This window comes from Cupressus sempervirens, chromosome 5 (assembly GCF_028749045.1).
Source record: "Cupressus sempervirens isolate cs-2001-9-10 chromosome 5, ASM2874904v1, whole genome shotgun sequence".
NCBI classification, from domain to species: Eukaryota; Viridiplantae; Streptophyta; class Pinopsida; order Cupressales; family Cupressaceae; genus Cupressus; species Cupressus sempervirens.
This window is the reverse complement of record NC_143122.1, coordinates 93,081,781-93,107,268: the sequence shown is the minus strand read 5'-3', so window position 1 is coordinate 93,107,268 and position 25,488 is coordinate 93,081,781. Positions and strand designations below refer to the sequence as shown.

General features: G+C 33.6%; 1 protein-coding gene across 2 annotated transcripts in view; it reads left to right on the top strand.

Annotated features, from left to right (window-relative positions):
* ALG12 (homolog of asparagine-linked glycosylation 12) overlaps nucleotides 1–25,488 on the top strand; it is a 342,508-nt gene that overhangs the window by 125,636 nt on the left and 191,384 nt on the right. For both annotated transcript variants that reach the window (XM_089828760.1, XM_089828761.1), the window contains exon 7: nucleotides 19,725–19,842. In XM_089828760.1, coding sequence (XP_089684886.1) covers nucleotides 19,725–19,842 — 118 coding nt within the window. The remainder of the gene's footprint in view (nucleotides 1–19,724; nucleotides 19,843–25,488) is intronic.

Sequence of the window (25,488 nt, the reverse complement as noted above, 5' to 3'; positions counted from 1 at the left end):
GATGTTGGGATATCCAACCGGTTAAGGCCAACTTGACGGAACTGAACAACACAATTCGAGTTCCCTACACTTCCGACTTTGAAAAACTGAGGCGGGTGTACCTGATCTTGGCCAACAGTCTTATATCCAAGATCCTTATAGCAGATTGGTTAGAGCACAAATATAGTGAAAGTTTCCAAATGGCAAGAAGAATAGAAAACTGTAAGTTTGCAAATTACGGGTTAAGAATAGCAAATGAATATATGAATGTTTTTTAAATAAAAAATAATGATTGCAACAAATGAATATATTAATTCTTTAAAGGAAGGATATGAAATAATTGCTAGCTATAGATTTGAATTATGAAAAAATATAAAGACCAGTGCCAAAGGGTGATAGAGTCAGAACTATAAGTTTTCACATACAACTTTATGATGTTATGTACATTGAATTTATAAATAGTTTAGTCATCAGGATGCGATAAATCAATTGTTTTTACGCATATTTAAACCAGTCTATAATATTTTAACCCTTATTAGGACAAAATAGATACAAATAAGGAAACAATTAAAATATTTCACAATATTTGTATTTGTCGAGTTCAAATAGCCACAATTGTTTTGATCTACTTACTCTAACAATAAATTATTTATAAAATTGAGAAATGATCATAAAGGACGAACTATATAGTATTCTTGACTTCTAAAAACTTTAAGGAAATAAAATAAATAAATACTTCTTACTGATCATGCCGGAAATAAAATACACTGGAGACAATCCTTACAGACGATCCATCCAATGCATTTGACCCCAAAGTCGCATATAAAAAATACATTTGTTCAATAATCCGCATCCACAAACTTAGTTCAAAATTTCATTCTTCACTATTGAAAGAATAAAATATATCATAATGTACACAATAGGTAAAAATTAAAAATATGGATATGAATATTGTCGTCGGTCTCCTCCCTTTGTATTACATATTTATAATAAGTAAAAAGGTACGTAAGGAATGGACACACCCCTTCACGATACCTAATTACAACTATTTAGTAGTAAATCCAAAACAACTATCGGTAATCAAAGGAGGCGGCTTTAAATAATTAATTCATGATGCTTTGGTGTCTTCCACGCAGTATCTCGAACATAGAAGTTATTACATTTCATTCTCAACCTCTGGCTATTCAAAGGAGAAAATGAATCATGGTTTTCTGAACGCAATGGTGAATTGGGCGGTAAAGACATTATCATCCCATCATTGTCTTAAGTCGACTTGGCTGGATACGCAAATAATTTTCTCCTCTTCTGCGTGCGATGATTCCTCGTTATCTCCTTTCCCTGTGTTGCCGTGAACTGATACATGCCACGTCACAAAATGTTCAACCCGACACCCTGCTGCCACGATGATGCTCCAACCTGCAGCAAACATCAAATAAAGTTAATTGTGATTGATAATGCTTCAGTGGCTTATAAGACATGGGTACCAAAGTCTCCAAGGCTCTTCCATTAATCATTAACATCTTCCGGCTGCCGTTAATAATACTCTCAACCTGTAGGCAGAATTAACTTCCAATTCTGAGCAAATTGTGCACAATGTTAAGGTCTCTGTAATTTGTTTCTAGTGAGGAAATAGAATGGCAATCTGGGTCCTGAGATAAACTGCTTTCGAAAACCTTTATCTTTGCCTTGACACTGCTTAGTCTACCATTTCTGATTACAGTGCGGGATGCCAGAGGTTTAGGAAGAGAAGTGAATAGAACAACAGGAGCCTTGTTGTTTGTCAGCTGAGGGACATAGGAAGACACAGATTGTGTAAGGCCTTTTCCTGTTGATGACGATTGACAGGGAACAGCTTGCAGAGACAACACTTCACAATATCCCCCACATTTCATTACGACATAAGGGAACATCTCCAGTATCTGATTGTGAGACTTTGTGAGGAGAATCAATTCTGTTGCTGGGGCATATTGTGTTTGAAGAGCTTGAAATCTTATGTTCAGATAATATCTTAGAAAATTTCAAAAAGGGTGTTCAAGCCCACTTCATATCAGATTCAACCTGTTATCCAAACCAGGCTCAAAAGCAATCCAAATCCATCGCCTGAAGAGCCTTTTTGGCATAACTCTTTGCCAACTTTGCCTTCGAATATTCTCTTTTGCTGGGACTTGGAAGCTTATTCAATGTCCTTGTATCTTCTGATTCCAAACTAGATTTTGAATTTATATCAAGAACCTCAACCTTCACACCAAGCAGCTGTTACCAGATACCAGCGGTTGAAAAATTAACTCTCACAACCAAGTTCAAGAGTATATACTGGAGTATAAATCTGGCATTTTCTTAAATAAGAAAATAATAACCTTTGACTGGAATAGATTGCCCGCTTCATGCCAATGTATTATAGAAAGTAAATATTTGCTCACACATACATCACTCCTGTATAAATTCCAAATGCCTTCAATATATACACTTTGATGTTTCGTTGGATGTGGTATAATAATATCCATCTGCTTCAATTTGTGATATGAAACCATACTTTGCTGATGTTTGATATCTCTATGATTAAAACATATGATCCATGTATTCTGAAAACAGTTTCTTATGTATTTCCTTTGTGATAAACCACTGATATAGTGGTATAGTTTTAAAAGAAATGTACATACGAACCAACTTTCTTCTCCGCATTATCCTGAACATGGCATATTATTTGAATATATGAGATGGGTAAGATCTGAAAATTCTGTCTTTTCCATGGTGCTTAGGAATCAAATTTTGTGAAAATTTGGGTTCCATCAGGACTGTGATTACCAACCTTCCACGATAACCCTGCAGTATACTCCAGAGTCTAGAAAGGTCCACGGCTCTGCTCAACCAGTACTCATGCAGTGCCACAATTAAACTTAACTGTTACCTCTGCCACATGAGTTGTGAACTAATTGCACTCTCTAGTGGCCGGCTTCACTGCTGTTTACTTATTGATACCTGTACGTCAATGGCCCAAGAAACCTTTCTCTCGGCTATCTGTGTTCTTCTAATCTGCCATTGAAATTCAAAAAGCTTTCATATAGTCTCCAATGTGCTACTTCTAACTCCTGTTTGAATATGTAAGGTGAGACACTGGGTTTTCGTCCAGCCTCTCGATTCTCCTTAAGGGGTTTCGTCCTTAAGAAAACCAGTCACATTTAAGCAACCGAGATTGTTGTCAAAATTTTGATATATCTCATGGTGGCAATCCCAATGAAGCTCCTTGCATTTATATTCTTGATATGAGGGGAAATACAAACAACTAGGCAGTATGGGATAAAAGTCATTTTCGTCTTTTAGTCACCTCAATTACTTTTGTTATAAATTTTTTTTAAGTCATAAAGTAACTTTAAAAATCAACTTTGTAAAATAAAGTGACTTAACTATAGAAAGCTCCACAACTTAAATATCTCCCCAATGAAACCAAATAGAATCTTGTGACTGGCTGACATCTTCAAGATTAATTCCAATAGCTTATCTGGATGGAAAGATAGACCAGCAAGGCACTAGAAAGCCTAGTGCGGAGAAGGGGACACTACATATCGTTATTTAGCTTTTAATTTCCCTCAGAGTGCTTACCGGATTGCAATCTTCCATTTTGAATCTTTTAAGCAACCCTCTAACATACTTAGTTTGTGAAATGAAGATAAGATCAGCTGATTGACTAATTTGCAACCCAAGAAAGTAAGACAACTCACCCATCATAGACATTTCTAATTCATTTTTCATGCAATCAGCAAACTTCTAGGTCATTTTAAAACAATTACTGCCAAAAACCGGATCATCAACATATACCACAACTATGAGAATGTTGTTATCTTCATCCTTGACATACAAGTTGCTGTCCACATATCCTCTCTTGAAGCCTTGCTGCTGTAGGTAGTTGTCTAGCATGTCATACCGAACTCTAGGAGCTTGTTTAAGTCCATAAAGCTTTTTCTTCAGCTTGCACACGTAATCCAATTTATTAGTTAACACAAAACCTTCCGGCTGCCCAACATATACTTCCTTATTCAAATCACCATTTAGAAATGCTGATTTAACATCCATTTGAAATACTTTAAAACCTTTGAATGAAGCATAAGCTAGAAACATTCTAATGGCTTCTAGTTTAGCTATGGGTAGAAACTTTTGAGTACCCTTTGCAAACCGAACGTGCTTTATTCCTTATAACTTTACCTTGTCCATTACCTTATTGCGAAACACCCATGTCCCAATTACATTCTTGTCCTTTGGTCTAGGCACAAGCTCCTAAGTATTGCTTTTGTGGATTTGATCCAGCTCTTCTTTCATAGCTGCAATCCAATTCATCCTTGGCTACCTCTTCATATGACGTGCTAAAAGTTTATTTAATACAAAGAAGCCAATTCTCTTAGCAATATTAACAATGATCCTCAGAGTGGAAACTAATTGTGATAACATAGAAAATATATATCAAGAAAAAGGCAAGGATGGTTTCAAATAAAAGAGCAGAGACATTATACAAGACACTAGCTACTTGCAGTGACTTTGAATGCAGTAATGTATTCCTTAGATATTACAAACGGAGCCTAGATACACACATCAATTATGGACTCACAATGTACTTGGAAGAATGTTAAAGGTGTAAACAGATAAAACTATATGGAGAGTCAGTGCTGAAGATTAACGATGATATACTATCCAACAAATTAAGGAAATGATAGTATACAAACAGCAACTACATACCATCTTCACAAATAGTGACAAGTTTACACAGCAAATATATTTTGTATAAATGAAATACATATGCATTTTTAAATCTTCATTATACATATACATATTTTAGCAATTGGAGCAAAAGTTTCATTATAATCTAATCCTTCTATTTGTGAAAAACCTCTAGCAACTAATCTAGCCTTAAATTTACTAATTTCATTATTAGCATTCAATTTTGTTTTGTATAACCATTTAGATGAAACTATATTCTTGCCATGAGGTAACTTGACTAAGTCCCAAGTTCGATTAGCAATTAAAGAGTCATATTCGTCTTGCATGGCCTTTTGCCAATGAGGTTGAGAGTTAGCTTGATCAAAAGACTTAGGATCATTAGAATTCATAATAGTAGTCATCAAAGCATAATTACAATAATTAATCCTTCTATCTTTAAGTCCACCAAATCTAGAAATGTAATCATCACTTTCATTGATTAAATTTTGAGCCCATTTAGGTTTACGTTTAGTTGTAATGGAATCATCACTAGAGGAAGAATCATTATCAATAAAAGCATCATTACTAGCTATCTGAATATCATTATTAGTGGAAGCAGAAATAATAGGTGGTGCTTGAGTTGTAGGGTTAAGAGGAGGAGTATGGTTAAGAGAAGGAGGTTGGTCCTCCACTAGCACAATTTTAGTGCCACTGAATTCTGCATCATGTGTAGCAGAACAATCCTGTACACCATTTTCTGCAATGCAAACATCTCTAGCAACTTGAACTTTGTTAGTAGTAGAATTATAAACACGATAACCCTTAGTGTTTTTATCATAACCAACAAAAATATAAGGAGAAGACTTAGCATCTAATTTATGTCATTTCTGTTTAGGAGTATGAACATAAGCAACAGATCCACAAATTCGCAAATGATGTAAATCAAGTTTCCTACTAGACCAAGCCTCTTCTGGAGTAATATCCTTGAGAGCTTTGGTAGGAATCCTATTAAGAATATAAGTTGCACAAAACATGGCTACAGCCCATAATTTATAATGCAAATTCTTAGCATGCAACATGCATCTAGACATTTCTACAATGGTCTGATGCTTTCTTTTCGCCACACTATTTTGCTGTGGTGTATAAGGAATAGTAAGCTCGTGTTTAATTCCACATGATTTCAAATAAGAATGAAAAGCATTATTCACATATTCCTTTCCATTATCAGTTCTAAGAATTTTAAGTTTAAAACCAGATTGCCTTTCAACATATAACTGAAATTCAATGAATATATCAAGAACTTGATCCTTGCTATGCAAAAAATAGATCCAAGTTCGTCTAGAAAAATCATCAACAAAGGTAAGTGCATACCGAGAACCTTGGATGGAGTTATTCTCCATGGGGCCCAAAAGGTCACTAGGGACAAGGTACAACTTATGAGTTGCCCGCCATGATTTACCACTTGGAAAGGGCTCCCTATGCATCTTGCCACTCATACAACCAGTACAAGTAATCTTAGAAGGAATAATGTGAGGCAAGCCATCAACCATATTGCTTTTTTGCATTAAAGTAATATAATCCGAATTTAAATGGCCAAGTCTTTCATGCCATATATTGAAATCAATGGAAGTATGTAAAGAATATCGTGAACTAGTGAATTCATGGAATTTAAATAAGTTGTCATTATCCATTTTAGCATGAGCAATCACTTGTTTAGTTTGAGGATCTATCACATAACACGTATCTTTATAGAATTCAACTTTATAATCCTGACATAACTTTGAAACAGAAAGCAAATTAGTTTTCAGTTCAGGTACATACAATACATCATGCAATTTACCATTAGGAATAGTGACATCACCTAAACCTTCAACTTTACAAGTCTGATTATTAGCTAACTGAATAGGAATGTTAGTAATATTAGGTTGTAGAGAATTAAAAATTTCCTTATGAGAAGTTACATGTTGTGATGCACCACTGTCAACAATCCACTCTAAAGGTCTGCAAACATTAAAGCTACAAGTAAAAGCATGATGAGAATTGGAACCAGTGGAGTTACTTTTTTTATGATTTGATTTTTGATTATGGTTACTGTTATTCATAGGTTTTTTATCATTTTGCTTTTTAAAACAGTTATTGACAACATGACCATCTTTGTCACAATAAGAACAATGAGGTTTGGAATTTGAATGATTCCTTTGATTATTATTATTACGATTGTTATTATGATGATTGTTATTGTTATTGTTATTATTATTATTTTTCATATTAGATTTATTATTGGAATTATTAGAAGTATTATTATACTGTTTATTATTATTATGATGATTATTATTATTTGAACGAAATTTATTACTATTAGAATTCCGAGACATAAATGCATGTTCAGTTGATTTAAGAGTACCAAACTGAATTAGTTTAGCTTCTTCCTGTCTTAATAAATTTTGAAAAATAACATAAGTTAACTGAGTAGATAATGTAGGAATAGCAAGTTGTACATGAACATTAGTTATAGACTGTTGAAATTGTCTAGGAAGACACTTTTTAAGAATAATATGAATTAACCGAATGTCGGCTAAGGTAACACCTAAACTAACTAGATGACTTTTAATAGCATCAAATTTTAATAAAAATTCATCGATAGCCTTAAAATTTGTATGCTTGAGATCTTCAAGTTGATTTTGCAACTGTATTTTGCGGGATTCATCTGCACTGTCATATTTGGTTTGCAAAATTGACCAAGCGTCATGAGCTTTAGAACAATGTGCAAGTAAAACATATAAATATGGAATAATGGAAATACCAATTAAACCTAAAGCTTCTTCATTTTTAAGTTTCCAAGTATCTTTTTCATCTTGGGTAGCTGCTAAACCGGGTTCAATAGAAGGATCAGTGGCTATCTCGAATAGATGTTTAAAACGAAAAATGAACGAAATATGTGTTTTCCAGGAGTGATAATTAAAATGATTAAGTTTTATTTCTGGAATTAAGGTTGACATCTTTATGAAAAAAAATGTTCCCCCAATAGAAATATGACTTAAAAGTTAAGTAGAATTAAAAAAAACTTGCTGATGAAATTAAAAACAATACAGCCTTGCAAGAAAACGTTAGAATAATGATTAATTTTGCAATGTAAGAGAAAACAATTATCTTAAAAAAAAATGTTATAAAATGATTGATTGAAAACAATCCAAAGATAGAGCAAAGAATCTACTAAAGAAAGTAAAATGGTAGTAGAGAATGATTAAAAGACTAAATGATAGTCGTATCGAACTAGATATGATTAGATTCCTAATAAATTTAAATGATTAAGCAGCCTAAGATAACTTATAAGAAGACAAAATTTGATGATATAAATTAATTTTATAATTCTATAGTATAACTAAAATACTATGGTTATAAATGATTAATGACAAACCGACAAGTTATTAATGAAAGCTTTATAGCTTAATGTGAAACTTAACGTTGGAACAAAACTTGAAAAGCTATTGAATAAACAATTATATATAAAAAAATTGATAAAAAACCTTTATTAATTAAAACAAAAAACAATTCAAAAGCACAACTCCTCAAATGCATAATTGAAATGAACCCTGCAAACAAGACACGGGATAAGTTTCACAATACGCAGGGTAAAAAAAAAGTAACGTAAGTGGCAGAAAGGAAAAAAGGGCAAGGCAGGGCAGAGAAAAGGAAAGGAAGGATGAGCAATCAGGCGAGGGTGGTGTCGTTTCTAACGAATGTGGTGAGGGCGGCGGTGGGGTTGGGTGTCGGGGCGAGCGTGGTGAATGCGTCGCTGTACACAGTGGCGAATGCAGAAAGGAAAAAAGAGGCAGGGCAGGACTCTGAACGGCTTCGGCGGTTAAATAGGTTTTGCCCGACACGCAGATCTAACGCAAAGCTTTTCAAGTTTGTGCTCTCACTAGTGATTTGTGATATAAATGATTTCTTATCAAAGATAATCGATTTAACTTGTTGGTAGAAGGTCGAGGAGACAGGTCGGCAAGACTCACCTCACATAGGGCAAAGATCACGCAGAGAGAAGAGGGCAAAAACAAAAAAAATGGAAAGCCGAATGGAGAAGAACGCACACTGCCGAATGCAAAGGACAGGGATGAAAGCTCACGAAGGAGAGAAGAGCAGAATTTAAAAAGGAGAAGGACAACAATTTAACAGGCAAGAAACTGAATGGGAAAAAGGCAATAACAGTAAAAAGTAGGAAAGATCAGGAAAAAGAAGGAAACATGCCAAAAAAAACTTAGGGAAAGATGCAAGAAAATCGAAAAGGGTAAGATACGATTTGGAAATCACAGATGGTAAAAGAATATTATTAAAATTAAATATTTAATAAATCTCATGCGATAATAGAGAAGAATATATATATATTAAGTTTCAAAATATATTTTAAGATAAAGATTAGAAGATTTTTTTTTTTTAAAAATATGAAAAGGATATGATATAAATTTTAATAAAAGTAGATAATATTTTAAATTTCGAAAATTTATTGAATGAAGGATAAAAATAATAATAAATCCTAAGTATTCCCTACAATAATATTATTAGAGAATTTTTTAAATTTAAAAAGAAATCAATCTACAAAATGGCATAAATTAAATGCTACTCTACCACATACACTAGAATAAATATTAAAAATTAAAAATTGCACAATAAATGAGAGTTATGTAAGAAATGCTCCTTGTTTTGGCGGCATGCCTTCCAAAACAAGAGCAAAATATTTAATTTTTTTTTTTTTTGATAGGAAAACCCTTTGGCGGCAAGCCTTCCAAAGAGGGTTAGTAAAAAATGATAAAAGATGATAAAATAAAACCTGCACACACAAGATGTTAGGATGAGCTAAAAACAACAACACAAACTTCTTTTCTCAATAACGTCTCCAAATAAGGTGTGCTCCAATGAATGGCAACCTTCAATACAAAACTTAAAACGAGGATTAGTTACCAAGCTCTGATACCATGAAAGAAATGAAAAGATAGAGCAAGGAACGAAAACAATCCAAGTAAGTTAAGTGTGAAACAATGTTACCATGAGATAAGCAAAATCCAAGAGCATACACTAAGAAAGTTCAACAATGGAGACAAGGATTTATAAGGGGAAAACAAAGAAAACCTCTTGTGAGTATTATGAATGAAGGCAAATGCCTAGAGAAGAGAGAGAGAGAGTGGTGGAGCAAAATAGCTCAATTACAATAACGTCAAAGTGATGTGTGTAAAGAAGAAAGAGAGAGGAGCATCTCTTTTAAAGAGATGAGAAAGGAGTTGCATGTGTTCGCATGTGTAACTCCCATTTCTATGAATGCCACATTCATAATAGGTGTGTCCAAAGTGTCAGGATCCTCTTAAGGAGGATAAACTAAATTCCTTAATAAAGGAATTATAAAAATGAGTTGTCCTCACATATGGAATAAAGGACAAATAATGACATGTCCTCCACATGTGTACAATAGGACAAACTACATTTAGGGATCCTTGGAATATCCCAATTAAATACATCCAAGTGAAGATTAATGTTTCTAATAATATATATATATATATATATATATATATATATATATATATATATATATATATAATGATATAATGTGTTTGAAATTTAAATATTAAAAGAAAAACAAAATGAGGACAATCATAGCGATATTCAAGTGAAAATAAAGAAGAGTATTATCAGATGAAAGTAAGAATTCAAAGAAGAAACAAATATCAAATTGAAGAGACAGTTTTTAAAGTATCCAGATCAGTTGAACAAGCAACATTGACAAGGTGGAAAAGCAGGTTGTGTGTAGTGGGTTGGTGCTCAGGAAGACAAGCGGTGGGGGTTGGTGCTTCCAGTAGTCTAGTAGGTTGAAGCCTACAAAACATTGTAAAAGAACAAAGTTTATATAAAAGGATTTATTTTTTGTTGTTTTCTCTTGCATTGGGTTGCCATGTAAATCATTGTGTCATTGTGTTCATGTGCATAATTGTTGATTTCAGTTATTGAAGCTAATTGTTTGGATACAATTTTTAAATTGTCAAAGTTGTTATTTTACTGATTCATCCCCCCTCTTTGTATAATCATGTGCTCTTCAAGTAGATTTTCAATTTCAGCCTCTAACTTGGTGATGTTTTCTTCCTTTAGCTAAATCTGATTTTCAAGGTTCTTAGAATAATCTTGGCCTCTTCATTCAAGATTTTTGAATTAGTCACTTGTTTTTCAGCTTCACTAAGGGCCATTGCAATCTTCATCTTTATTTCACTTTCCACTTGCTGCAGATCTATAAGATTCTGATTTTCCGTCTTGAGTTTTTTAAATTTCAGCCAAGGTAGCAAATAATTCAAGCTCTAAGTCAACTTCACCATTATCTATCTCCACATTCTCACAAAAGTTTTGGTTCCCAAATTGAGCATCCTCCATGGCTATACAAGCCATATCCTTTTGTAGTTCTTTGCAGTAAGTAGCATGTAGCTTCTCCCAAATTTCTTTAATAGTCTTGAGATGTAAATGCCTGTCATGTCGAGCATCAATAAGACAACTTAAGATGACACTCATTACCTTTGCATTTTCTGTCACTCCTTTTTTAGAAATTGAGAGATTAATGGGAGGAGCATAGTTAGTTGAAACACATTCCCAAACATCAAGTCCAAGACCCTTAATATAAATCATCTTTCTAGAACTTCAAATAGTGAAATTTGAGCCATCAAACTTGGGAACCCCACATTTCTCACGCTCTTCCAAATTTAATTCATCTACTGCTATGAATAAGATCTCATCATTTTGAAGATCATTCTCACTTCTGGAAGTACATCGCTGCCATCTTTGGAATATAATACCTTTTTTGACTTATCAACTTTCCATTGTCATTTGGAGAATCTTCTTGTCCTCTTAGCTTTTTTGTTCCTTTTATCTTGTCTGTTATCTTCTTTATCATAGTGACACTTTGATGCAAAGTGACCTAGTTTACCACAATTGAAGCACTTCAAAGCAAGCTTGCTTTTGCTCTTGTTGAAACCCTTTTCAACTTCCTTATAAGGTCTGCAATTTCTTCATTTGACCCTTTATCCGAGCTGTCACTGTGCTTTTTGTCCTTATCATTACTCACTTTAGATGCTTTGAATTCCCATTTTTCCTTTGAAAGTGCCTTCAACATTTGTTCTCATCTCATAGGTTGTTAGGATACAATGTAATTTGTCAGCAGTAAGAGTGTCCAAATCTAACATTTCTTCAACTATAGATACCTTAGCATTAAATTTCATGGGAAGAGAGCGAAGGATCTTTTGAACAACTGTTTTCTCTTGAATGGTTTCTCCCAAACCCTTTAAAGCATTGACTACCTCATCAACTTGAAGAAAGTAAGCAACAATGTTCTCATTTTCTTTCATGCGAAGACTCTCAAAGACAACTCTACGTGTTTGAACCTGTCATATCCTATCATGTCCCTGTTTTAAGATAGAATTTTAATAATAATTAGATAATACAGTGTTTTTAAATCAATAATGATAATAAAGTTAAATTAAAACTAATACTAAAATATAAAAATAAGAAATAATTTTTTAATCTATATTATCAATGAAATAATATTTAGTATTTTAAATAAAAAGTTATAATATTATTACAATAAATAAATAAACAAATTAAATTAAATACAAGAGATAATATTGTAGAAAGTATGTTAACTTTCTAAATGGAATTAAATAATAAATAATAATAAACACAAATAAGTAAGTAAATAAATAATTTAACATAGAATAATATAAATTAACTAAATCTAATGAAAAGTCAAGAGATATTTAACAACTAGACATGACTCCTTAAAATTAAGAGATAAAAAGGAGGAGAGTTTATTTTAGAGAGGGAAAAAATAAGAGAAGTAGGAGTTCAAAAAGGAAAATTGGAAGAGGAAAGTAATATGAAGAAAATAGGGAAGTGACTTTCTGAAAAGGTATCAATGATATTGAAAGGATGTGAATCTTTGAAAGGATCATAATTATGGATAGTTGTGACTCTTCAAAAATATTGTAATTATAAAGTATTGAGACTTTTCCAAATGATTTTAGTTATTAAGTGCTGTGACTTTTCGAAAGGATTATAACTATGAAGTGTTGTGACTTTTCAAATGATTTGTATTATGAAAGGCTGTGACTCTTGGAAAAGAAGATAGAAAAAAAATGCATTTTATCCTTTCCTTATAATTAGAAAAGGAAGAATTTTAGAAAATAAATGTAGAGTTGAGATAATCTAGAAGGAATAATTCATTGAAGGGCCGTCTAAGGATAGAGCCACATGGACCAAACAAAGAGAAAGGTAAGAAAGGTATGTTTGTGGATGATATTTGTTCAGTTATGTTTATGATTTTATTTTATATATTAATGAATCATACTTGTGGATAATTTATACATATACATATGTATATGTAAAGATGGAATTCGAGACGAACAACACACATGACTTAATGGTTAATGGTTTAAGATCAAGATAGTCCTTTTTCAAATTAATAAATAATCAAAAATAAATAATCTCAATGTTCATTAAAGGTTACTTGGTCAATGAAATCTCTTATGGGGAGAAGATTTGATCATAATTTCTATAGTAATAGTATTAGAGATGGGTGTAACCTCCCATTTGGTTGACACGATGAAGTAGATCACAAAGTCTTAGTGTTAGGTATAACTACCCATTTGGTTGACACAATAGAGATGGACATATAGTGTTGGTATTAGAGATGGGTGAAATGCCCATTTGGCCAAACACTACCTAAAAGGATATGGCCTCTATAATGTTGGTATGCAATAAATTTTATCTCCATCAGACCAACATGCCTGAGGAAATATAATGGTAAGAATATTCTGATGGTATCAACATATGCATATATGAGCCTTAAGGGATGCACTCTAGAGAAGATGGCTGAATAACTAAGGGTTAGGAAACCCGATCTAGAGACGTTTTTAAGGTATGGGTTTAGGCTAGAGGGTAGGAAAGTAGACTAAGATTTGTTATTATACAGATCCTAACTTTTATTTTTGCAGGTTTTGCCAACTCTACTAGTAGGGACATTACAAACTTTAGCCTTCCTAACCTTGTCATCCCCATGATAAATATTATGCAACTTATCCCAAACTTCTTTTGCAGTAGTACAATGCATAACTTAAATAAATTCAGGTTCAATCAAAACACATAATATGTCATTCATAGCTTTAGCATTGTTCTTGAATTATTTTTTTGCATCAACATCCATGGGTGCTTGAGCTGGAATAGTATAGCCATTAACTAGACTAAGGTGAACATCACAACCTAGTGACATTATGTATGTCCTCATATGCACACACCAAAAAGCATAATTTGTTCCATCAAATAAGGGTGCATGGTTTGTAGCAAGACCTTCTAATGCACTCATGATTGACACAAGGACTGTCTCTCAGGCTTTCAAGCTTTGAAGAGAGAACTCGACTTTGATACCAATTGAAAACCACAAAAATATTGAGAAGGGGATGGGGTGAATCAGTATTTTAAAACTTTAAATAGTAAACAACTTAAGAGGAAGCACAAAAACAAGTACATACAAATTTATCTCATGGAAACCATGTGTAATAATCCATACTAGATTATTATGTGTCAGCACTGATTATATTCAAAGTAACCCATATTTCAGACCATAGGAATTTGAACAAATAATTGGTGAGCAATCTGATTTATTTATTTTGAGCAATATCTCTCAAACTGAGAGTTCCAAACACTAGACAATATATCAAACAATTGGTGTACTTCTCTCAATTTACTGGTAACCTTTTCAGACTAACTGAATACTTGATTCTGGAAACATACCTGTAATAATCTTAACTAGACTTCAAACTCAGCACACATTATCCTTTAATCATGATTCTGTAGATTCACATTATGTCAAACAGTTGGAATGTAACCTTGGTATTAAGCTCTGATACCACAGTAATAAACTATGTTGTTTTTCTGAGAAATGAAGGGCTTAGTCTAACTGGAATTTTGTCAAATAGTTGGCGTTTAGCCCAGCTGAAGTTATAATACCACAAAGCTTACAGAATACAGGATTAAATTGAAATCAGAACTTTAACATTAAACACGCACAACTAGATTTTCAACTTATCTGCTACTGTTTATGCCTCAAGATTTTCAATTAATGATTAAAATATATAACATATAGAAATCTGGAGCAATGTTACGTATAGAAAATGCAGTATAGTTCAACAGAAACCTGGTATGCTACTGCTAAACTGATCTATTGGCCGTGGAAGAAGTTTGCAGTAGATGCTCATGCATATGTGAATTTGAGCAGACGTATCACCCAAGCATTTGGTTTGACATGCCACTGATGGTAAACTGATTGCCGCTGATAAATACATGTTCCAGGATTTGAAGGGACCCAGACTCCATCTGCAACTTGTAAATGTTTAACGTGTTCCTCAGTAACTCACCCACACTAAATCTGTCACATATAACAATGCCGCCCAATACTGGATATGAACTGGTCACCTTTGTTTGCTAATAAAACTTACAGCCAACGTCCAGCTCATAGTCGCCATTACCTGACTATTAATGGAGTCACGTCTGAAAGGATAAAAGAGTTTTGAATAAACCACAGACAAAACTGCCCCTGCGAATGTATAGTCTACTTACTTTTCGAAACGTAACTTCTAACTGACCTGTACGTTTTGACTTGGGGAGTAACCAAAATCATAACCTTCTTGCTGCTGCAAAACTCCCATACTGAAATGTGCAGTGAACCAGTTCTGGAATTCGCAATTACTGAAGTGCAAATAGGAGTAGGTTAGGTTGGCATCTAGACTCCACTTTTTTCCCAATGAGGGGTTTCGTCCTCAGGAAACAAATCCAGTCACATTAAGCAACCATTAGGATTTTATATAAATGACATATATTCGTTGTGTGAATCCCAATGTAGCTCCACACTTTTATAACCTCGATATGAGGGAAGACACAAACAACTAGGCAATGTGGGATTAAAAGCCAATTTCGTTTTTTAGTCATTTAAGTGACTTTATAACTTTATAACGTTAAATATTTAAATAAATCACTGAAGTCACTCAAACTTTAATATCTCTTGAAATACTTGTCTAATTGCCATGCCGTTTGAAATGGGAATCTCTCCTCATAATTCCCCATGTGACCAAATACACATTTAAAAAATAGAAAGGGTCCATCTCTATTACCCATGACTTTACTATACATAGTAAGTATGGCAAATGGAGTCTGAATGACATTGAACGAAGGCCAAATCCATGAATCACTGAATGTTGGAGATGAACCAATCCTCGGAATACCCTCTAACCATCCTCATTAGCCTACGAGGATCCAATATTAGGCTAATCCTTGAAATACTGATGTTGGCAACCAATGGGGACATTACACCATGTTGGGTAAAAACCACGGTATCACTAATCTCCAGCAAATGGGCTGCTACCCAGTACAATAAGAGCTGCAACTCTTTTTCTCACCCCAAAACAATTAAGGCTCCAACCTTAACGAGCAGAGGCAACAACCTCCCGAGAGCTCCAAGTTGAACTAATTAGTAGAAAGGAGGCTAAAGTTTATAATCAGTTTTCAGCTCCAACTTTATCAAGAGGTGGTAAAACACATTGAATACAGGCAATACTTCTAATATCACAAAACACACAAATTCACTGCAGTGCCTTGAATCTTCACCATGCTTTGCTCATGCATCTATATTAGGAATGACACTTCCTCAATTTCATCTGATAAGCTGCATGTCTCTGGTAACATCAGTTTTTGTTTGCTCTATTGAATGCTCCAAATCAACTAAAAATACTACTTTAGTTCTCAGTTTTCAGCCAACATGGACTTTTCGCGACATAGAAGGGGATGTTGTTGAAGTACCAAAAATCAGCACAAGCAATATCTACTTGTTGATGATCATTGCTGTTCCACCCAATACCCTCCAACGATGGCTGTGATTTAGGCGTGTTTTTCTACACAAGAAATCTATCTATAGAAGATGGTTGTGGCACTGATAGTGGTGGTTTACTAGAAGTAGCTGAAGTGGTCGCCGAGGGGCTATTGAATTTTTGGATATGTGGGCCACGAAGAAAGCTCACTATGCCCTCAAGTGTCGCTTCTTGTTCTTCAAGGTTGACTAGAATACCTTGTGACAACCCACATTATTTTATTTATGATCTTTTATTTTTGAGTAGAATCTAAATTGTTTTAGCAAAATCCAAACTAATAATGGTGATCAGAAAATAATAACGATTCTTTAAAAGAAAACATAGTGCAATACCCTGAGATTCTGAAATGGCTGCCCTCATGCCTAGTTTTGCCCTTTCCTTTTGCAACCTTTTCTCTTCTTGGGCAGCGATAAAGGCATTCATTTCTTTTTTATTTCTTCTACCCTCATGTCATGCTTTGTGATCCTTGCAAGGCAGTATTTCAAGTGTACGCCTCTATTAATTACTTTTTCACACTTAATGCAAATCACGGTATTCATTTTGGGTCCTTCGAAGGAATACTTCCAAGCCTTATCTCTAGCCTCTTTACGACATGTTCCTACATAGATGAACATGCATCTACTGAGGCACTGGTAGACCCTGTAGCTGATCTAGCTATGGATGAATCTCTATTTGCCATTTAAATTGAATTTCAACCTACATATACAAATTGAAACCGCAAATTAATATTTAATATTTTAATAAAGAAATTTATTAAACAAACAAAATTAGAGAGATCAGATTTCCACAATCCATTAAATTTGTTGTGTAATTGCTTTTGGATTAGATTCTGTTGAAATTTTTAACATCAACGTTTCAAATCACACTACGTGATTCATTTATTTACTCCATTGTCTTATTTATTTATTTATTAATATATTTTTTGAAGGATATCCACCCTTGGTTTGTGTGCATGCTCTCTCTGTAATCCCCTATATCTTTGGAGTTAGTCCCAATTTGTAGCTCACTTTGTTTTGCAGCTCTTGCTCTCTCATCTTGATGATGAATCACATAGTGTGATTCGAAACGTTGATGGTAAAAAATTCAACACAATCTAATCCAAAAGCAATTACACAACAAACAAAATTAGTTCAAATAATTTTACACATAGTTGAAACTTGAAAAAACAAAAACAAAAAAAGTGTTAGGGTTTGAAATTTTTAAGAAAATATGATATTTTTGAACTATGAAAAATCAAAAAAAATGCTAGAAATTGGTTTTTAAATCTTTTTCGTTACACTCTAAAACAATTGAGTACCTAGGAAATGCTATTATAGAGTTTCTATTAATCTAGATGCAACAAAGGTAAGATAAAATGATTTAAGAAAAGAAGAAGTTCCACTTCAAGTACATCAAAGAGTTCCTCTTGATCCCGTCTGACCACCTTTCAAAACCTTGGAACCCTTTTCCTCCCCAAACAACACAATAGAACTCATAAAATGAAAAATTACATTGTGTTTGGCCGATAATCCCTATTAGGCGACTGTGGTCGATAAATGAAATGCTTATTGCTGTTTTATTAGTGATAAGTTGCATATTTGCTGGTGCTAAAATTGCAACTTATCGATGATAAAGTTCTGTGTTTTAGTGAGTTAGATCTTTTATTACAATAAGTTCACTTATCGTCGATAAATCGGAAATAAGTGCAACTATGCTTAGGACTTTGCATTGTACCTCGAGGACATGTCCCCCCACTAAATCTTGAGTGTTCCCTGGAATGGGTACGTCACTAGGACATGTGAATGACATTCCGAAGTCCTTAGCAAAGCCAACAATTTTGCCACTTGCTGTCAGGAACGTGGGGACGTCTTGATGATCCTAGGATGTTGAGGGAGTGGCTTGTGCAAGCCTCAAGCATTCTAGTGATGCTTGGGACCCCTCGTGGCAACAACTTTAAACACATGTTTTAAAAAGACACATTATTTTATTATTTTGATTTTGTACTTGTTTTGATATCATGCTACTCATTGTAATCATCTTTATGATGAAATATTTTTGATATCAAATAATAGAAATTGTCCATTTGCTGACTTGAAAATTAACATTTTATTAAAGGCAAAAGTGGACGACCATTATATTTTTATATAATGAAAACTGGATTCAAAGGCTCATTAGGGAAAGAATCTGGGAAGAAAACCCTAAATCATGGCCAATACATAAAAACTACAATATTAAAATTAGAATAGGAGAAAACCATATTGTCCAACTACATGTCCAAAATGTTTATCTTTTCTTTTTTGAGTTTGAGGTATACTACATATCCTTATAGGTCTAATACTCCATGAATAAAAGCTTCAAATTCAAATCAGATATATCTCTAATCTTCAACCTCCCCTACAGCTGAACTTAATTGTCATAATGAAATTTCCCGTTCATCTTCAGGCATGGGTCTCAGCTCATAGAAAGGGTGAAAGAAGTGGCTTCCACTGTGAAAACCTTTTGTGGCCGTCCAAGCTTGCCCACATGATAATATGACAATTTAACCTTTCTTGTAGTATTAAATATTCTAATTAGTATTTGAATATTGAAAAGTTCAATGTTCAAATATTTACTATTTACTATTAGGCATTTTCAATTTTGCTATTTTACTTTTTAATAGTCTTATATATCTCCTCATAATTAGCATTTTAAGTACAATATGTATAGTATATAGTATATACACCCACTTCACCACTCCCTTGGTGCTGTCCCCTTGCCATCCCCAAAATGAGGCTCCTTTGGCCCTTTGTTCCGGAAACCTGTACCCCTTTTTTGGCGTCACCATGTAATTGATAGTGGTGTAACTACGGAATATTGTTAATTGTGTTTTTTAAAGTCATTTTTAGGTATTTTGTCTAGTAGTGCTAATATAATCATTCCGAGCCTTTGGTTTACTGTTATTGGGATCACTTTCGATGCTTTTAGGGCATGTTGCACCATCCATGGATATCGACACAATTTCTTTATTTTCGTCTTCTGAAGCTATATTTGATCTTATTAATATGCTATTGCAACAAGTTTTATGGCCATGGTTAGTATCTCTATGGTTTTTTTCCCCATGGTTCTAATTATTTGTTATTTGCATTAGGACAGGTTACGAGGCGATTTGGTGAACATGTATCTTTTTTCTTTGCAATATTGACTGCATCGCAGTTTCATCTTTTATTTTACTGCACTCGACCACTTCCAAATATTTTCTCTTTGGCTCTAGGTATGTTTTCTTTGAACTGTTTCACCCTTTTTAATGAGCATTTATTCTTTATCGTTTAGTCTTGATTGTTGATTAACTTCTTCTAACAGTTTTAGAAATAAATTCTAGTTGATCTGGCAAGAACTACTTTCTTTTTTGAATCTATCTAGATTTTAAGCATAACACTATAGAATACCAAATTGAAATGAATGATGAACCAGAGTTGCAGGAAGATGATATTTTTAAAATAAAAGACCTATGGTAGAATATTAATTGTCATGCTGTATTGTAAAACTGTAGTTGTGGCTAGTTAGTATGAGACAGAAGCAGTCAAGGAATTATTAGAGTTAGTAAGTTAATAAATGTGAGCATTTCATAAAAAGCATGCTTCAAAATCTCACTAATTGATAATAATAAAACTGCACTTTTTACTAATTTAATTCTTCTCCAGAATTGATGGAAATTTCACATCCATAAAGAAGTATTTATATAAAAACATTAATTTGCTGTGTTTTTTCACCCGTTAGGGGTTCCATGTATATCATGTGTTCTATTTGTGTTCATAATAGTTAGATCTCCTGTGAATGTTAATATGCAATAAACATACTCCAAGATAAAGTTACGCACTTTTGTTATTAAGTTAAAAAAAAAAAGTTTGATGTTATATTGATTCACCCCCATGCGATATATTCTTTTATGGATGGATTCTTGGGTTACAACCAGATAAGTATTCTCGTGGACATCAAATTGAAGACTACCATTGTAGTTGAAGGGGTATGTATCATATAACTAGATACCATTTGGCCTATGCAGTGACCTGGCTACATCTTACACATCTTTAAGAATATATTTGTGAGAAACTACAAAGCTTTTTTGATGTAAATATTGTCATTGATATCAAAGAGGGACAAAGTCAATGACATAGACAACTTATTATTGATGTCAATGATAGATAGGCATTCTTTAATGTCCAAAAAAGAATGAGGAGATTGATTGCATAATTATCACTGATGTGAAAACAAACTGAGAGCATGGATGTTATAAAGAGATCATTTAATCATGAGCGAAAACAATGACTTTCACGACAATGATGGACAGTGAAGCAAGAGCTACAATAGAGAATGAACAGAGATATAAATAGAAAATATTAAAGTTTAAGTTGAAGATTTAAACTTCATCTGGCCGACACACAGCTATGATAGTGATCTGGATAAAGAAAGTGACTTACGAGCCATTGGTCGGAGCCAGATTCACGCCTGCCTTGCCATCAGTGGACCTGGCATTACCGGATGAGCGGGGTCTGGTCCAGATGCTGGCCCTTTCGTTTTTGGTTGCTCCTACTTCTTACCCTACCCTACCAACAACCCATAACACTACTCATACAAACACACCACTAATACATACTCACTCTGATCCTGTAATATTTAGATGAATATTTATATTAGTCACTTTTTTGAAATAAAACAATTACTTTTTATGTTTATCAGACTGACTTGCTAAGGGGTATTTTAAACGATTGTGTGTTCCATCAAATTGGTGATTTTTCTAAACAAAAGCAAACAGCAGTGAATATGGGGCTATATGAACAGCCATGTCAGATGTGAACTCAAATATGTACAGCAGTTTGTGCTAAATCTGGTCTGCTTCCTCTTATACTGCACAGCAATAAGATCCTTATGAAGTGGTACACGACAAAAACAAATAGGAGCAAGACAAATTTGTTAATGAATAAAATAGGCCATGATCTAAGTCGTATTTATATGAAGCTGTGCACGCCCAAGTCAGCGTAAGCATGAGCAAGACACGGCAATCATTGATACTTAATTGCATGTCAGCACATAATAAGTACAAATATGTTTGAATTACTCAGCTGTTATATGCTGCACTGATATTATAAAGAGATATTGTTGAAAAGCATTGGGGTTATGAGAACAAATTAAAAGAAAAGAAGCGGCGATGATAATAAAATGAAATAGCGGCTACACGCCTGATAAAGTGACAAGATGCGATTGCACACAATGATTATTGGAGGTGATTTTTATTAAGAACAATGCAGTATATCTTATCAGCAACATAAATATAGTGAAGATCTCTGATATGATGAAGACGATATAAACAGTGACCGCATAATTGTTTCTGCATGGAATGGTGATAACAAGTTGGGGCGATGGAATTAAACAATTGATTTATTCAAACAGCAATTAGAATTTAGTAAGGTGGTCGACTTTTTCAAAACAGCAATGTATTTACAACAGTGACTTAATAGGCAGTGGTTGGTATATACAATGTATCCAGTCCAGCAGTCTAAGCATATAATAAAGATAGGCATCTTCAACAAAGGAAAGGAATCGACTTGATTAGAATACGATTGATATTTTTGTTAGTTGTATGCACTAGTTTGAATGACATGAGCAGCGACTATCTTTCAGGCAGTGATGTTAATCGATGATTATAAAACAGTGATCATTTAGTATTTACAATTAATAGAAAAACGACAGCGTTGTAATTATTACAAAGAATGGCTTCTTAACCATTATGGTGCAATCTCAAGTAGCTATGGAGTTGGGACTTTGATTATATGTGATGGAAATTAAAACCAAACAAGTCAGCGACACAAATTTTTAAAACAAAAGTTCAATAAATAATGCATAAAATTGAGGATTGGATTATGTGCAGCAATATATTTAGCAAAGCGATGTATAGTGAAGCAATAATTACCACAAAGAAGAAATATGTTTGGTGATTATTGTAATGTCCCCACATTAGCAGTTGACCAAGTGTGTGTGCGTTAGCCTAGTTCTACATGGTCCTGAGGGCTAATGGAGGGTTTAAAGGGATCCTAGAGTGTTTTGGCTTAGTCATGTCTAGTTTGGGCCAAAACGGAGTTGATTTACTCAGTCTCAGGCATACTTACTATTTTTAGTAAGTTAGCAAGACATAGGGGAGGCTAGTTTTGGTGATTGGATTTGATACTCCTCGGTGAGAGCTTTCCTACGAGCTATCACTCGTTCTGTTTGGAGTCCGATAGCGAATATATTTTTGTGCTTGAAGTATTATTAAAGTAACATTTAATTTAGTTGTAAAATATTAAAGTGTTTCTTTAATATTAAATTTTATTGGAATGTGTGCAAATCAAAGGGGTGCCTAAGGGAGACATAAGTGAATATTTTAATGTGTTTTATATTACACATCTTTTATCCCACATTGCTCATGAGAGTTGAGTCGACCCTTGGAGAAAGAATAAAAGGGAACATTGATGACTTCATTCGGGAGGTTGAATATGAGTAGAAATCGAGGTGTGAGTTGCAGATCCGTTCTTGGCATTAGAGGACGTCTATCCTCTCTTGTGACATTCTAGACATCATTCCCTTGGGGTTTGGCCTTTGGAATTCATTGCTATTAACTTCATTAATAGACAGATTGGGCGCATTTCCAGCTATAGGCAGATTGGGTGTTTGCTCATATCCTTCCCACTTCTTGTTTGATGTTTATGCCATTCTGAAGGGATGATTTTTATGAAGATCTTGGACTGATTGAAGACAAATTATATCGTAGAAGCACTGTAGCGTGACACTATTCATGTCCTATAGAACGACACTATTCATGTTACTTTAGCAACAAGATGGGAAGTCATTACTGGAATATTATGTTATAATGCTGGAGTAATCAGTGATTTGAAAAGTCTGCTATATGTTTGATTATATTAGTTTTGAAAATAATATTATTCCAATAGTAGTTCAATCTTTAGTTTGCATATTATTATAAATTCCTTGTTCATGTTATGTGATTTCAAATCTATGTAAAGACATAAAAACAAACAAACATTTTATTTCCGGAGCCATAAAGGGTTTTACATTAAACGGAGAAATTAAGAGTTGGATGCAAATTATTTGACTAAATTCCTATGAGTAGTTGGTTTAGTTTTTGGGCATTTCTAGGGTGTCCATTAGAATTATGTATTCAGCTAATTATTAACTATAAACAACTTACGAAATGGTGTGATGGAGATTACCGGATGTATTAATGATTTCTCTTTTGTTAAGAAAAGGTATTGAGATGCGACTCTTCAGTTTGAAAAGTCATATTCCCTCTATCGTTCATATATATGTTACTCAATTTTAACTCATGTTAAAATTCAATATTCAAATTTGTATACAAAAGTTGCTGAAAAACACTTTTAATTGATATTTACAAAAGAATAGAAATGTCCTTGTATTATTTATTTTTCGAATAGACAATTGATATTTACAAAAGAATGAAATGAATGGAAATGCTGAAAGTGAAAATCTCACAAAAGCCGTGAGTTTAACTGCTGCCTTTCATATATATTTAGAATATTAAAAAAAAAAACATATGTGAAGGTAAGGTTAGAGGTAACTAGTCATTGTCTTTTCAGCTTTTGACTAGTTAAATGATCCTTGATGCTGCTCTTGGTTCAGCTTCTCATCTACCAAGTTCCGGTCTTCATTTCCCTGCATAGGGAAAAGAGTGGGGTTAGATCTTGAAAGATCTAAGCAATGACTGAATACCTACAACTGATTGCTCCCTACACATGTACTATCTTTCCCTATTCTGAATACATATCAGAGATAGTAAAGTACATTCTCAGTGCTCAAATGAGGAAAAAGAAGAACTATATAATGTTAAAGGGACATATTACTTTTGATATGAAACCTTTCATTATAATCAAGTATAAACATGTTATTTCACAAGGAACAGGTGCTAAAAAACTATGGATGCAAAATCACAGAAAGTGGTTTATGAGTGTCACTAGCCCATGCTCGAACCTTGTAAACATATTTTATTAATAGGAGAGAAAATGTGACAACAATGTGCAAGCACATGATACAACAAGAAGAAAAGCATAATATGAAAGGGATACGTGTCTACCATGCATGAAACCTTTTATTGTCATCTTGCAGATTACAAAAAAAATAAAAAAAATCAGCTAACTGTTTAAGGGATAAGTTGTCATGACTTTGAAACCTTACAGAAAATATAACAGTAGCAATACTTGAGGAAAATCAGAAAAGCAAATTCTAGTATTGAAGTAGTTCTGGAACATATATTTTCAAGTGAATGAGTTGCAACAGGGTCTTAATAATTTCCAGTATTAAAGTCCACACAAGACAGTATCAACGAATACATTAGATACAAAAGTCTACCAAATAGCGCGCTTATCTCCCAGTTCACTAAGGTATTATGGTTTAGGGCTTTAAAATGGACCATGCACAGTAAAACTACAGTTTGCAGAAATAGATGTTCTTGTTCAAGGGAATAAAGTATTGACGAATTTCAACATAAAAAAGGAAGCAGAATGTTCATTTATAGCAATTGATCGATCTTTCAAGACAAATGTGACAGAAAATTTCCTTGAAATTCATTTTTTTTGAACTGGAAGTAACAGGTTTGGGATTTTATCCAAGGCCAGAGTCATGAAAGAAGTATTAGAGAGACATTTCTCAGAGCTACCAAACAAAGAGAAATTTCATGTGTAAAACTCAGATTCATGAAATTTAAAGGCAAACCCAGAAAATGTTGTAAACAAAATCTAGAATTGTGGCCATATTAAAACTCTCAAACAACAGTTCATGTTCATATTGATCTTCAAGTTAGAAACATAAAATGCCCATGTCAGATGTATAAAAATCCTTGCATCTACAAAAA